This window comes from Chionomys nivalis, chromosome 8 (genome assembly GCF_950005125.1).
Source record: "Chionomys nivalis chromosome 8, mChiNiv1.1, whole genome shotgun sequence".
Classification (NCBI taxonomy): Eukaryota; Metazoa; Chordata; class Mammalia; order Rodentia; family Cricetidae; genus Chionomys; species Chionomys nivalis.
The window spans coordinates 65,952,222-65,967,260 of record NC_080093.1 but is presented as its reverse complement, the minus strand read 5'-3'; the positions used below and the strand labels follow the sequence as shown (position 1 = coordinate 65,967,260).

The window sequence follows — 15,039 nt, the reverse complement described above, 5'->3', positions numbered from 1 at the left end:
ATAATTATCCAGACTAACTGGTCCATGAGCTGCTGGCAGCATCTCCTGTTTCTGTCTCCCATCTCAAAGTAGGAGTGCTGGGGTTACAGATCTGTGACACTGCGTGTGGCTTTGTATGAGGTTTCTAGGTGTGGAACTCAGGTCATCTGGCTGCCTGGCTATGCCATCTTCCCGGCCTCCAGGAATTCTTCTTTTCCTAGGTTACTTTCTTATTGATGCTGAGGATACCATTTAGCGTCCGGCAGTGTCCTGAAGATATGGTACTTATACATCTTCCTGCTTCAAACTCTTCTCTTCTGCTGGCCTCGTAGGCTCCTGTTGCTCTCCAGCCTGGTGAGAACTCAACTGTGAGAGACTCACTAGGCAGTGTCCCTCATCCTAGAAGGACTTACATTTTGACCTAGTGTAAGCTGCTGGCCTTCCTGTTAGAGGCTGAGGGCTCCTTCTTGGCTTCATGATATGGAGCCTCAGAGCTCTGTTTTTCCGTCTCATGACTTTATTATTCCCACAGGCTACATGTCCGTGCCTCCCCAGCAGTGAGGTCAGTGGGAGAGATGGATCCCTTTTTTCCCCCTCAATCTTTGCAACTATCAGGATGGATGCTTGTCCTGTTTACTGCTTGGGGGAGCTTAGATTTGTAGGATTGGGGGTAGGGAAATGGGAAGTGTCTGTCAGGAGAGGAGCTGGTCTCTTGGATGGCCTAGGACTGACTGATGCTGCTTCAAAGGGAACCCTAGACAGCGCGTCTACAGCCAGGAGCTTGGAGACAGCTTTGATGTGGGCACAGAGGAAGCAGCCTGTGGACACGGAGCAAGGACCCTGAAGTGTGGCAGAGCGCCTGTAGGTCAAGGCTGCGGCACTGCTGTGCCTTCCAGCCATGTATATTTCCTCCCCTCTGTCCCCCCAAGAGTATGGCTGTCTAGACAGGGATAGAGTTAAAAGCTCAATTACTGAGCAGGAATTTGGCCAGCAAAGGCATAGCTACCGAGCAGACAGGCCTGAGTGAGGATTGTGGCTGAGAATCAGCCCCATTTGGATCTGAATAAGGCTAAGGAGTCTGAGGCTCAAAGCCAACCAGCACCTGCAGGGAGCAAGGGCCAAAAGGGCCCCTTAAGGCAACTTGACCTCACGGAGCCATAAATCTGGCCTGGCCGCCAGCTCGGCACCACCTCACTCTCCCTTGTAGGGATTTCAGCCTATAATTGGAGTCCAGCAATTAGAATTCCAGCCTTATGGGGATGGAGGCTCAAGCCTGGAGGCTGGTTCTTAAGCTTAATCAGGCTTTTCATGGCTGAGAAAAGTGCCTCCACCCTGAACCTCAGTTTCCATATCTATAAAATGGTGTGTGGGGGTGTTATGTCCCCAAGTCATCCGAGTGCCCTGTAAGAACTTGGCCATCTGGCGGGGAAAGGTTTAATCCTTTTCTATAAATTGAGGATTTGGACTATGATACCCTGCTCCTTACCCTGCCATTATGTGTCTGCCTGTTTAGTATTGTGTTTATAGTCACCCTTCATGATTTATAACATATATTTAAAGAGATATGACCATTGGGACTGCCCACCTGGACATATAGGACAGGGTGGTGACATGCGCTTTCCTATGGGTTCTCACCATTAGCGTTCCTCTTGTCCAAGCCCATGGTCACCTCGGTGACAGTGGATGAGTCCATTGTTTTTGAGCTTGGCATGTCTTTTGAGTACTCTATGACATAGACGCCTCTATCTCCTTCCTTCATAGAGGTCCCTACCATCTGTCCACACAACTTCCCCTGAAACATTTGTCTCTTTCCCAGCATCCTCCGGGCCTGAGCTCAGACTTTGGAACAGAAGAGCCAGACTTGAGTGGTCATTAGGTCCCTGTCGTCTTAAGGGCCTTGAAGCTTAAAGCCTGCTTCTGGCACCCCTCCTCTCAGGCAGAGGCAGTGGCTGGGTTGTGGTGCAAGACAAATGCTGATAATGGTTCTCAGTGGAGCTTACCTCCGATCTGATATAGTCCCCACTGTGTAGCTGGGCCCACCATTCCAAGTTAAGCTGGACTATCTGTGTAGACTGCTTCCTTGGATGTCCAGGCTTCCAGCCCTGGCCACCCCTTTTGCCTGCCCTTCAGTTATCCCTGAAGCCTCAAAGACAGGACTTTCAGCCACTCCTGGGCCCCCAAAGGAACGGTGCTGTCCTGGTGGGCCTCTTCCAGTGTGGCCGAGCAAATACACATCAGCAGCCAGACTCTGCCTCACCCTGCCGTGATTGCTGAGGTCATTCTTGGCAGAATTTGCTGGCAGGGACTGTTGGCGCCCACCCAGGGTAAACACGTCGCGCTGAGCTTGCTATGTGCCATTGGATGCTGAGTGGGTCTGTTTAGGGAATGCCATAGGCTCTGGCCTCAGGTGACCTTAAAGTGAAAGGGTCAAAGACTGGGTGGAACTGTGTCTGGAAAGGTGGCATACACTAGCTTGTCATAGCTCAGTTGCTGGAATCCTTCATTGAATTTTCAGGGACTTTAATACTGACGAATACTGATACACCAGCCAAGCAGGCTGTTTCCAGAGAACCTGTCAGGCTCCTGATCCATCGGGTTCTCACAAGAGACCCCTGAGATTGGTGGGCTGTCTTATTTCCACTTCTTAGATGAGGAGTTCATGCCTGTAAACTCATGCAAAATTTCAATTCAGCAGTCTGGCCTCTGCCTGTGCCACGGATGGCTGGTGTTCAGTGGGGCTGCGTGTTATCTGAGAGTCAAGGGGTGTGGCTTCTCAGGCTCCTTGCTGGTGAGAATTTGCACTCTCTCTTGCTGCATGAGTTTTCTTATCTAGTATTGGCTTTACTCCTCTGTCTGTTTGTCTTGTCTGTCTGTCTCAGTATGTGTGCGTGTGAGCACATGTGCGTGGCTTTGTGTGTGTGTGTGTGTGTGTGTGTGTGTGTGTATGTGTGTGTGTAGAATCTGTACTGGACTGTGTAGTGCTGGAGGGTAGATGAGTCAGGTTAAACCTTGGTTCTGTCACAAGTCACCCAGGTCTCTGGAGCTTCCCTTGTCTGTTGAACAATTGTCCCAGCTCATCAGTAGCTCAATTGTCTTTGTAGAGGGGATGCTAAAGTCACTGGTCTCTCTACCCTTCCCATCTCCACCCACACTGGGTCCTTTTTTTTAAAAGCTTATTTTTTTTTCAAGGTGAATTAATGTAAAGAGTTTCCCTTAGCAGGCAGCGGAACCAGCTCTTACAGAACTCCAAGAGCAACGTGCGGGATTGCTGGGCTACGTGGAAGAAAGAACGCAGGAGCTGGGGCCTTGTTAGTGAATGAAGGCAGCCTCTATTGCCTTTCCTCAGCCCATCAACCTCCGTAGCCTTTGGAGGGTCCTGTGTTGTTATGAGGAGTTATTTAGAGCTCATGACTCTGCCCATTAACTAGAGGGCATGGGAGATGGGGCTTCTTCTGCTGAATATTCAGTCTGCCTGGGCTGGGAGCGTAGACACCTTCTGAGGGCCGGCAGGAAAGATAACCCAACACTTGGGTCCCGAGTGCTGCCAGCCCCTCTGCTTGTCCTTGTGCCTCACCATCCCTGGGGCGCACAAGGAAGTCTGTGTGAGTCCCTGCCCTCAGGGCTCCTCATATCCCAGGCCTCAGGAAGGCTGTGCTTGTGGGAAGTAGGCCCGAGGTTCCTTGCTTCCCCTAAAACACCTGGGCTCAGGATTCCTGTTTGGAATCTTCAGCCTACGTTGTCTCCTGGTGTCCTCTGTCAAGCTGTGTGGATAGCTCCAAGATGTGAGACCGAGAAATGGTCTCTCACGGTTTCCCATTTTCCTTGCTATGGATGTCTTCTGTTTAGTTGGGTCCCTGATGGCCCGTGGTGTGTGGATTATGGCCGGAGCTTGAGAGAGCGGTGTTAGCACTGATGAGCTCATCCCTAGGAGCCAGGACTGCTCTGCGGCCCCTGCATCTGCATTATCCAGCATGCCAAGCTACAGTGCTGCAACGCCTGCCTTTGTGCTTGCAGGGAAAGCTGCCAGTTCTGCTGCTTGGCCGTTCCTCGGAGCTACGACCAGGAGAGTTTGTAGTAGCCATCGGAAGCCCCTTTTCTCTTCAAAACACTGTCACCACCGGGATTGTCAGCACCACCCAGCGAGGCGGCAAAGAGCTGGGGCTCCGGAACTCTGATATGGACTACATTCAGACGGATGCCATCATCAATGTGAGCCCTCTGCTCCCTCTACCCACTGGGGTGGGGACAAGCTTTTGTCAGAGGAAGTTAGCTATTGTTCCCAAACTTGCTTGTAGTCTCCACGAATTCTCGGAACTAGAATAAGTACATGGAGTGTAGTTCTAGCAGGGGTGTGCGGGTGGTGGTGATGGTGGTGACCCACTTGGGACTGAACAGAGTTGAACTATGGGGTCCTGAAGCAAGCGGGTAGCTGGTCTCATCCGAGGAGGAGGTGAGAAGGGGTTAGCTGCTCACAGTGGGCCTGGACCTAAATAGTCTCACTATGTCAGATCCCAAGCTTTGTGAAAACGGCCAAGATCTTTTTTGTAAGCCAAGTAAATATTAGGGGAGCAGAGAATCTTGGGGAAGAGCCCTGCCAGCTGCTTTAGCTCAAAGATTTGAAACCTGCTGGGCGGAGACATTGGTTACATGACGGTGTGAGACAGACCTGACCTTTCCCTTTCTTTTCTGTTTCAGTATGGAAACTCCGGAGGCCCGTTAGTAAACCTGGTAAGGCCTTTCAATACCTGTTCTGTGTTTGTTCCATCTTGGAGCATGCTATTTTCTTTGCTTTCTCTTTGGACATGAGCTTATTAGAACACATGATGTAATTAACTTTATAGGGGGCTCTCTGAGTGTACCGTATGCAACTTTGCACCTCGCCCCAGCAACCCTTTCTGGAAGCAGTAAGGCCAGAGGACACTCTTGTGTTTTAGGCCACAAGTGGACACCATGAAATTCTAGGCAGAAGGGGACTGAAGGTCCCTGCAGCATGCTCGGATGCATAAAGGTGCCTTTGGCCTCGAGGGTAGCTGAGTGGAGATGAGCTGGCCTGGCTTGTCTCCATGCCAGAACCTTCCCTGAATGCCTGTGGGTAGGATGGGGAGCCACCTCTTGTTCACACAAATCTCCCTTAACCTAGACTTTAATACCTCAGCATAAAACTGAAGGTCACAGAATGCCAGCGCTTGGGAGCTGTTTAAGAGAGTATAAAATTGAGGCCACCCAGTGATACTTCCTGGGAAGTATCATTGTCAGGAGCTGCTATCTGTGACGTTCAACGGGAGCAATTTATGTTGACCGTTCTTAAGGTCCCTTTTTTCAGTACAGCAATAGAAATTTCTCAGGGAAGAGCTACTTCCTCGCTCGTCCCCACCGTACCCTGGGGCAGCTGTGGGGAGTAAACCCTGAGGGTCCAGGCTCAACTCAGCATCTACAGCCACATCAGGGTCCTTGGAAACGGAGATAATGAAGGGTGGACACATTCTTCCTGTGAAAAGAGCAAATCTGGTGGATTTGCACATCATCTGTACATGCAGTGAAGCAGTCTTAAAACTCCTACCTGGAGCTTCTGTTTATCCTTTCAGAACTGAGTGTGGCAGGCACTACACAAGTGCCCTAATGTCTCTCCCTCCTTACCCCCAGGTCTCTTCCTTGCAGCCCCACCCCCTAGATTCTCAGACGTAGCCAAAATACTCTCCCTGCCATATGTCTATGTATATGAGCATTTGCATGTATGGTCCCAAGAGTGAGTGGGTGGGTGGGAGGTATTGTCTGTGCACGTGTGTATTTGTGCCTGGGGAGGCCCAGGGCTGATGAAGGTTCTTCCTCATTCACTTTTCTCCTTACCCAGGGAGGCAGGGTCTCTCAGTCGACCCCAGAGCTAGGTACTACAGCTAGTTGTACTAGCCAGCTTTCTCCCGGGATCCCGCCTCTGCCTCTGAGGCTGGAATTATAGGCAAGCCGCCACACACACCCAACATATACATGGGTTCTGGGGATCCTAACTCCTAGTTTCTCATGTGCCTGGTAAGCACTTTAACCATCATGTCATCTTCTCAGCCCACGCTTCTTCTTCTTTCTATTGTTTTAATTGTACACATTTGTGGGGTAGAGTATGTGATGGCCAGTGAAGATAGCTAGCGTCTTCTTCTCAACCTTGTTTTTGGAGACTAGGTCTCAAACCACAGCTCAGGCTGGCCAGGATCTCAGCGCGATCCTATCTCAGCTGCTTTTGAATGCTGGAATGACAGGTTTGAGGCGCCACACCTGGCAACACATTTCAAAGACTTCTGTCACAGGGCGCATCTGCTCATCTTCCTGTCTATGCCTGCCTCTGACCCTCCCAGGTTCAGCGAGCTGTGCTTGCTTTGCAGGATGGCGAGGTGATTGGGATTAACACATTGAAGGTGACGGCGGGCATCTCCTTTGCAATTCCATCCGATAAGATAAAAAAGTTCCTGACAGAATCCCACGACCGACAGGCCAAAGGTAACCAGGTCCAGGCATCCTGGGGACCTTTGCAGGTTCAGTCCTGAGGCTTAGCTGCCCCCTGAGGACTTGGGAAAAGGGAAGATGACAGTCCCTGAGACCAGTCCTCTCAAGAGTCAATGTATGTTACCAGGGTGGTGGCAGTAGAGACCGAACAAAGAGGATTTGCATTCTAGATACCCATAGGGGTTAGGAAGGAAGGGCTAAGCCCAAACTTTTGACCGTTTCTGAAGTGAGAGACATTCCTAAAATCCCAGGCCAGGACTGAACCACAGTCTTTGGGTGCCCTCCTCTGGCTCATGTTACAAACTGGAACCTTGAAATTCAAGGCTCCTGTGGCCCAATACTCCCACCAACTGGACTGACTTTTTGTGCCTTTGTTGCCACACCAGGGAAAGCTGTCACCAAGAAGAAGTATATTGGGATCCGAATGATGTCGCTCACGTCTAGGTGGGTAAACAGGACACACAGTGATATAAATGTGAACGTCTGCACTGTCTTTATATAACCCTGGGCATTACAAGGCTTCATGGCTATTCTTGAAGGGAAACTATTTCCTTCAGATACCTCAGTTTCTGCTTAAAAGTCAGCCACACTGGGGAAAGGGAGGGGCTGTTGGGCTTGGGCCTCTTTGTTTTTGCATTCTGACCACCTGGAAAACCCTGCCCTCCTCCCCGAAGGCAGGCCTAAACAGCAGAAGGTTGGCTCCCTCCAGCATACTCTCCTGCCTGCCTCTGGCCACTTGTTCTGTAGAAACTCACATTCCAGGAGTGCCCCAGCGCCTACCCGCCCGCCCGCCCCAGCCGAGAGCACCCGCCTCCCCTGCACGCTGCTGCAGCGTGGGGTGTGGCTGGGAATGCCAGGGCAGGCCCTGCCTCGGGGTACTGAAGACTGATGGACTTGTTTTCCTGAGTGTGGAGGTTGCTGCCTGGGGTTGCCAGGCTCGTGACGTACTACTAGAGGGGGTTGAAGGGAACCTGCAGGAAATCCAGGAAACCGAACTGACTGGCATGTCTGAGTCACTAAAGAGCAGAATGTATTGATAGTACTGTTTTACCCAGTTGTCAAAATATTAAGACATTCCATACAAGCTGTGAACAATAGTACTTTCCTTAGTGTTGTCAAGAATGGGACAGCTTGCTGAGCCTAAACTCACACGGTTGTCTTTGGGAGCCAAAGAGATGGAAGTGTGGATGGAGGAAGTTAGGCTATGGGGGTCACCTTTCGGTATTGTTTCCCCAAGCTCCTATGCCTCTCAGCGTTCTGTCCTGGGTGCTCAGCACCTTCCCCATTAGGATGAGGTTAACAGGGTGGGCGTGCCTACTGTATCGCCAGGTATGGCTCAGCCTTGGCAATGACAAACCCTGTTGCCATAGCTGTCTTATGCTGATGGTTAGATCAGTTTCCTGCTATCATACAGCAGCTGCGAATGCTAGTGGGCAGGCCATTCTAAAGGAGGATTAGGGGGCCGGGGAGATGACTCCTTGGGTAAAGTGCTTGCTGTGGTAGTATAAGGACCTAAGTTCAATTCCCCAGGACCTATGCCAAGCCAGGCATAGAAGTACATGTCTGTAGTCCTGGGGCTATTTATGTCAGGACTGGAGGTAAGCGGGGGAGACTCTCCATTGCAGACCAGCTGGCCTATGTGTGCAACAGCAAGCAAGAGACACAGTCTCTAACGAGGTGCGAAGCGATGACTGAGGTTGTCCTCAGACCTCTGCATGTGTGCTGTGCTGTGTCAAAGCCTGTGCATGTATGTGTCACGATCAAGTAAATCAGATGACTTGAAGTGGAGAATGAGAAGGTAAGAGCTGAGTGTTGGCACAGGAAGGCTGTGAGTGCTTAATATTAACACAAAGACTTTTGCCCCTAAGCAGCAAGGCCAAAGAGCTGAAGGACCGCCACCGAGACTTCCCAGATGTACTGTCTGGAGCGTATATCATTGAAGTAATCCCCGACACCCCGGCAGAAGCGTGAGTGATAAGTCTTTCCCCTTTTTCTAATATCCACGTGGCTTGTGGGTTAGGAAGCAGTGTTTATGGCTGGCTCAGATGGCCGTGTCAGCCCACCATCTCCCGCAGCCAGGGCTTCTGACTGGGTTGGACTCAGGGCTTGTCCCCAGAAGGAGGTTTCTTGCCTTGGGTCATGGCTGGGGTCATCCATATGGGAAGAGCACTCAACTGGTGGGCTGGCTGCGAGTTCCTGGGAAGCCTGGCTAGAGAGAAGGGTCTGTGGAGCAGAATGCAGATCCCCAGGGCCTTCTCTGGTTGTATTTGTGACTGGTGAAGTCATACCTGTCAACACCTATGCAGAAACAATCCGGATGACATCAAAATAGTGAAAGAAGCAGTTCAGCCAAAAGTTAGGCTTGTTACCTGGACCCCCGTGATGCAGTTCAGCCAAAAGTTAAACTTGTTATCTGGACTCCCGTGATGCAGTTCAGCCAAAAGTTAAGTTTGTTACCTGGACCCCTGTGACCTCTAGAAAGCAATGTGGACTGAAGCTGCAGATATGAGCCCCAGGGGCCAGACCTGGCCTGATGCCTCGTTGTCCATGACCTGTGGGCTAACAAAAAATAGCTTTTGCATTTTTTTCATGGTTGGAAAAAAAAATCCAAATGACACTGTCTTGTGATACTGCAAATTCTCTGAAATGCTAATATGAACACATGTTTTATTGGACCACAGCCATGTCCCTAGACGAGATGACATCTTGTCTGGAGCAATTTTTATGCTGCTGCAGCAGACTTTGGATAGCTAAGATACAGCCACTAAATACTCTGGGAAGCCTGAGCTGTTTCCCTTCTGGCCCTTTGTGGAATAAGTCTGTAGCCTTAGGATAGGAGGAGGAGGGCTGTGGTAGCACAGCGACCCTGTCACGTATGAACTAGAGTTCCAGCCACAGCACAAAGGAGCCTCTCTGAATAGAAGCATCCAACATTTCCCAGAGGAATCACTTTCTGGATTATGATGTCATTTATGAGCAATCTGGCTGTGGTCACAGTACCTGGTGTTTCCTTGTCCCCTCTGAGGACAGCTGATCATAGTCCTTACCAATGTCATAGGCATTTCTGCAATGGACATTGTTGATGTAGCCTAAAGATCTTGACAGGAAATATCACCTACTCGTCAGTCAGAAGTCATTTCTGCCAGTTCATCACCATCTCCTCCAAACCCCTGTGTTCTGGGCTTTTGGGTTCTAAACTGTGGCCTTCTGGATAACTGGGAACAATGGTAGTGTTACCAATGTGTTTTCCTTTGTCTTTCAGTGGAGGGCTCAAGGAAAATGATGTCATCATCAGCATCAATGGACAGTCAGTGGTCACTGCCAATGACGTCAGTGACGTCATTAAAAAGGAAAACACCCTGAACATGGTTGTCCGCAGGGGCAATGAAGACGTTATGATTACCGTGATTCCTGAAGAAATCGACCCATAGGCAGAGGCAGGAGCCTGACTTCATGTTTCCCTCAAAACTTTCTCCAGTGGATGACGCATGAGAACTCTGAGCTGGTGACGCAGGACATCTGGGACTTTTGTCCAACGTTTTGCTTGTTCAGGGAACATCCCTGCTGACAGAATCCTTCTTGATAGTGTGCGGGAAAAACAAATGTAATGTTGCAGATGCGCAGGCAGAAGCCCTACCCTCTGTGTGCTATGTATGCAGCGTGCTTTTCCTTACAAGCTTGGGCTGTTCCTGCTTAAGCAGTCAACATTCGTCTCTTTCCTTAGCCCATGTTGTCCGACTGATGCGGCTGACTGGATGCATAGATAAGAGGAAGGTCCTCACAACCATGGTCTTGGACGTGGTCACATTTTCCTCCAACTCTCAGCACCCAGAGGAAGTTCATGCCCTGACACCATGGGTGGGTGACCCTGGCTTCTGAGTTGGCCAGAGATGCCTCTTAGGAATCCTGGAACCAGGAGCACATGACTTTGAGTTTCAGCTATTAAAGTACTTCTTCATACTTGGGTTTTGGTGTGTTTCTTTTACCAGCTGTCGGCAGTCCTTTGGAAAGGGGCCCTGATGTCAGTGGGCTCCTCATTCAGCCACACTATGCATGCAGGGCTGAGCTTTCAAAATCTCCCCCTTGGGATTTGACAGCGTTGTACCACCCTATTTGGCCACTTTGGTTCACTGAATGGCCAGTTCTGCTTTTATCTGGAGGTTGTCAAACTAAAGAGAGTCTGTTGATCTCATACGTCATGTGATCAGTCAACAGCGATTTCCCTGGGCCTCTGCTCTGTGCCAAAAGGCCTTGCATCTGTCCTGCTGTGGGTCAAGTGTGGAGGACAGCCAGAGCAGGGCAGGACAGATGCAAGCCATCTGCTCTGTAGTCAATCAGGTCTCCCGAAAGACAGCCAGTTTAGACCAGGACACAGGAATGGCCTGATCTAAGTCTGCAGAATGCACAAGCTTCTGCAAACTCACTTATGGGGTCCAAAATAAGAGCAAGACCTCCCTCCGGAATTTAGAGCAGGGCTCCCTCAGCCTGCCTTCCCACAGGTGTAGCCTTCCCAGCTGCAGGGCTCCTTTTCCTGTGGAAAAGAATTACAAGGGTCTAGACAGTGGGACTCAAGAAAATTGTCGCCAGACTTTGAATTGTATACATACCTGGGTCTCCATGAGGAGAATACATGGTGTGTGGGGGAGGTGTTGTCAAGAGTCAAGTAATAACCAGCATCAACAAGATGGGTCCTGGCACTGGAGAGAGGTTTCTTTGTCCAGACTGAGTTTTCTCTCTCCAGCAAAGTCCAGTTTGTACCAGGAGAGGCCTTGGAGGGCCAGATTGCAGGGTCTCTGATGTTAGGCAAAGTATACGTCAGTTCTTGTCTTTGCATTTGTGGTATCCCGTGGTCCTTGAATCCCAGTCCAGCCTTCTGCTCTCTACTTAGATGATGTAGGCATGTCAGGAAGGAGTTCAAGAGTGCTTACATTCTGTTTCTTAAGGAGGAAGGGAGCATTCAGGTTCATCCTTCGGGAACTGGGAAGGTGTTCCCTGGAAGGTCTGGGGCTGAGGGACTGCACCAGGGTGGTGGAACTCAATTGTTACCTTAAGGTCCATGCCACTTCCCACTGAAAAACTGGGAGACAGAAAATAGTAAAAGGAAAGGGATTTGTCTGGGGGACACAACATATTACAACTAGAACCGTAGACAGGAAATCCTCATGCCATGGCCAAGGATATCTGTGCCAAGCAGACAGGCATTGCACACACCTTCGTTAGCCCCAGAGCAACTAGGAATAGGAGCTGCTGCTTTCCAGTCTCGTAGGCCTGGAAGTGACAATCCACAAGGAGTAGCTTGCCCAAGGCTACCCTGTTGGTCACTGGTGGATGCTGGATGTGGTTTTGTGGGCATGTGTAGAAGCAAGGAGCAGTCTGGGGACAGCAGTAGTTCAGGTCCCTCTGGGATAGGATTTTGGTAATAGAGATGAACCCTGCTGGGCCTTTAGACCCTCAGAAGCAGGTCTTAGCATCTCCCCAGGACCCAGAGATTTCTGACTGATGACGTCCATGCTATTGTTTCCATATTCATATTGTTTCCTTCTCCCTTTTAAGAGAACACTTTTTTTTTATAACTTTTATGTGCATTGGTGTTACCTGCACACATGTCTGTGTGAGGATGTTGGATCTCCTGGAACTGGAGTTACAGACAGCTGTGAGCTGCCATGTGGGTACAGGGAACTGAACCCCTATCCTCTGGAAGAGCAGTTAGTTCTCTTAACTGAGCCATCTCTCCAGCCTCATGTCTGTATCTACCTACAGGTTGTTATTTCTCTAATGTTCTGACCCAAAGCCTGCTGTTCTGTGCCCACAGCACAGCAGATCCTCCTATCTTCTCACCATCTCTGCCTCCAGGAATGGACCAGTGTAGGAGGAAGCCGCTTTTTTGTTCCCGGATGCCCAGAACAGAAATAATCGCACAGAAACTGTGTTAATTACAACACTGCTTGGGCTATTAGCTTATGTATATTTCTAGCTCACTCTTATCTCTTAAATCACACCATTTCTATTATATTTTACCACGAGGTTCGTGGCCTTTTGCCAAGGTTCCGGCTGGCGGCTTGTATCTTTCTCCTCTGGCAGCTCCATGGCGTCTCTTTTACTCAACCTACTTTCTCTCTGTGTATCTGACTATATTCTGTTAAGCCATTGGCTGGAAGCAGCTTCTTTATTCATTAACCAATAAAAGCAGCGCATATGCAGAAGGACTTCCCACACCAGACCAATGCTCAGGTGATCCCTGACCTAGAGACAACAGCACTGGCCTGGTGTGACCTGTGGATCCGGTCTTCCAGGCTGTCAGCCTGAGAGAAGCAGAGGAAAAATGCATTTGGGTGTGGGAAGGACTCTAGTCTTTGTCCAGTCTTTTCCTGGGTAATCTTCCCAGCTTGGCAATTGTACTCCTGGGTGGAGTTCCCCTCAGTGTTCTTACTCAAATTAAGGAACTTTCAAGAAATTGAGAAGAAACCTTCCCCTCCCCCTCTGCTCTTGGGGGAAAGAAACAAGGTCAAACAAAGGTGCTCAGAGATGCTGGAAGCTGTGGGTCAAGGGAGGTCCCTGGGATCTGAGTTCCATTCTACAGTTTGCTTTGGGACATCCTCTCTGAGCCCAAGCAGGACTAGATTCATAGGCTTTCCCCAAGACAGAGCCACAGGCCTTGTGCAGGCAGACAGAATCTGTATCTGTGGGCAAGCTTGTCTGCAAAACAGAGCTCTGGGTCCAAAAGGAGTAAATGATAGTTTGTTCTGAGCCAAATGTGGGTAACCATAGACTGGGAGGTTACATTTGGTTTGCTCTAAATGGCACATTCCATCACGGATATGCTTATCTTAATGGTCACAGAACAAAAGAGGTCATAAATTAATGCTGTTGCAAATGGTGTGTGTGTGTGTGTGTGTGTGTGTGTGTGTGTGTATGTGTGATGGGGTGGACAGACAACAGTGGGTCTCTGCTGCTGGCCTCAGATATTACTGATGACATTCTTAGATTTGGGGTTGATGAAAGCTGGTGGTATACTAATTAATTAATCTTTTTTGTTTGTTTGTTTTTGTTTTTTTTGAGACAGGATTTCTCTGTCCTGGAACTAGCTCTTGTAGACCAGGCTGGCCTGGAACTCACAGAGATCTGCCTGCCTCTGCCTCCTGAGTGCTGGGATTAAAGGCATGCGCCACCATTTCCTGACTAGTAAAACATACTTTAAAGATTGTGTATCTGGTAGCTAAAAGAATTTTAGGTAAGATACAGAAGTGGATGATTCATTCTTATTAATGGGACGGAAGACAGCCAAAGGTAATCTTAGCAGCCGGTGGTTATCTTAGCAGTCGGTACATCTGCAGTCAAGAGCAGAGAGGGAGCCCAGTGTTATGGTGCATGCCTCCACCCGCAGTACTCAGGAGGCAGAGGCAGACCTGGTCTACAGTGAGTTCCAAGACAGCTAGGGCTGTTACACGGAGAAATCCTATCTCGGAAAACAATACCAAAAACACAGAGAGAGAGGGAGAGAGAGAGAGAGACAGAGACAGAGACAGAGACAGAGAGAGACAGAGAGACAGAGAGAGAGAGAGAGAGAGAGAGAGAGAGAGAGAGAGAGAGAGAGAGAGATGGATGACTGCTCAGTTCTCTCTCTCCACTCTTACACAATCCAGAATACTAACCCAGGGAATGGTGCCACCCACGATGGGCTGGCTTGTTCTGTGCCAACCCAATCAAGGCCATGCCAGACAGCCATGCCTCCAGGCTAACCCAATCTGGACAATTCCCCATTCAGACATTTCTTCCAGGTGATTTTTCTAGACTGTCAGTTTGATAACGTAAGCTAACTGTTACAGCTGTGTGGACAACTTCTGGGGTCTAAGTAGGCAGTGAATGTTGCGGGAGGCACAGACACATGAGTGTGCTCTTCATAACCCCACCCACTGTCACTGTTTTGTCCTCCCTTCCGAGCATGTGGGGAATGAACGTTGACATATGCCAAGTGTTCATTTATTGTGAGGGGAAACGGAAACACAAAACGCTGGAAAGAGGCAGGGCCAGATTCAACCCCATACCCACTTCTGTCTCCTCACTATCTGTAATCATCACCTAGTTCCATGAAACCAGGAAAGGAATGACCAGTTGAGGCTTAGACACTGCCCGTGCCCACATGACTTGAGAGCTCTCCCGCCATATTGCCTTCTTGCTTGCTTGGTTGGGCCTTGACATTGCTCCGTGTGCACAGCAGGTTTCCCTCGTCCTTGGAGAGATTGTACACGTCACTTTGTGGCACAAATGGATCTGGCTTCTCTTTGGCTCCCCACTTAGCCACACTGCTAGCCCCTATGTAGGTTCACCCTGCTCCCCAACCTCCAGCCTGGCAGAAGAATGAGAGGAGCTCCAATGCCCTGCAGGATGCCAGTGCTTAGACTCAAATGTCTGTCTGCTGCAGGCACACATCAGAAGGGCCGGCCTTTCCAGGGCACCCAGCCTGGCCTTGGGAGGGCTAAGCTGTTCAGTGTCTGGGGCCCAGCTGGGCTGGACTCCTGGGCCCTCTGGTGCTTCCATCCAGATGTAGGTGGAGCAGAGCCAGGG

The 15,039-nt window shown here is 49.9% G+C and overlaps 1 protein-coding gene across 1 annotated transcript in view; it reads left to right on the top strand.

Annotated features, from left to right (window-relative positions):
• Htra1 (HtrA serine peptidase 1) overlaps window positions 1–10,439 on the top strand; it is a 49,622-nt gene extending 39,183 nt beyond the window's left edge. The window contains exons 4-9 of the mRNA XM_057779575.1: window positions 3,994–4,188; window positions 4,675–4,707; window positions 6,354–6,468; window positions 6,861–6,918; window positions 8,346–8,441; window positions 9,737–10,439. Coding sequence (XP_057635558.1) covers window positions 3,994–4,188; window positions 4,675–4,707; window positions 6,354–6,468; window positions 6,861–6,918; window positions 8,346–8,441; window positions 9,737–9,905 — 666 coding nt within the window. The 3' untranslated portion in view covers window positions 9,906–10,439. The remainder of the gene's footprint in view (window positions 1–3,993; window positions 4,189–4,674; window positions 4,708–6,353; window positions 6,469–6,860; window positions 6,919–8,345; window positions 8,442–9,736) is intronic.
• The last annotated feature ends 4,600 nt before the right edge of the window (window positions 10,440–15,039 follow it).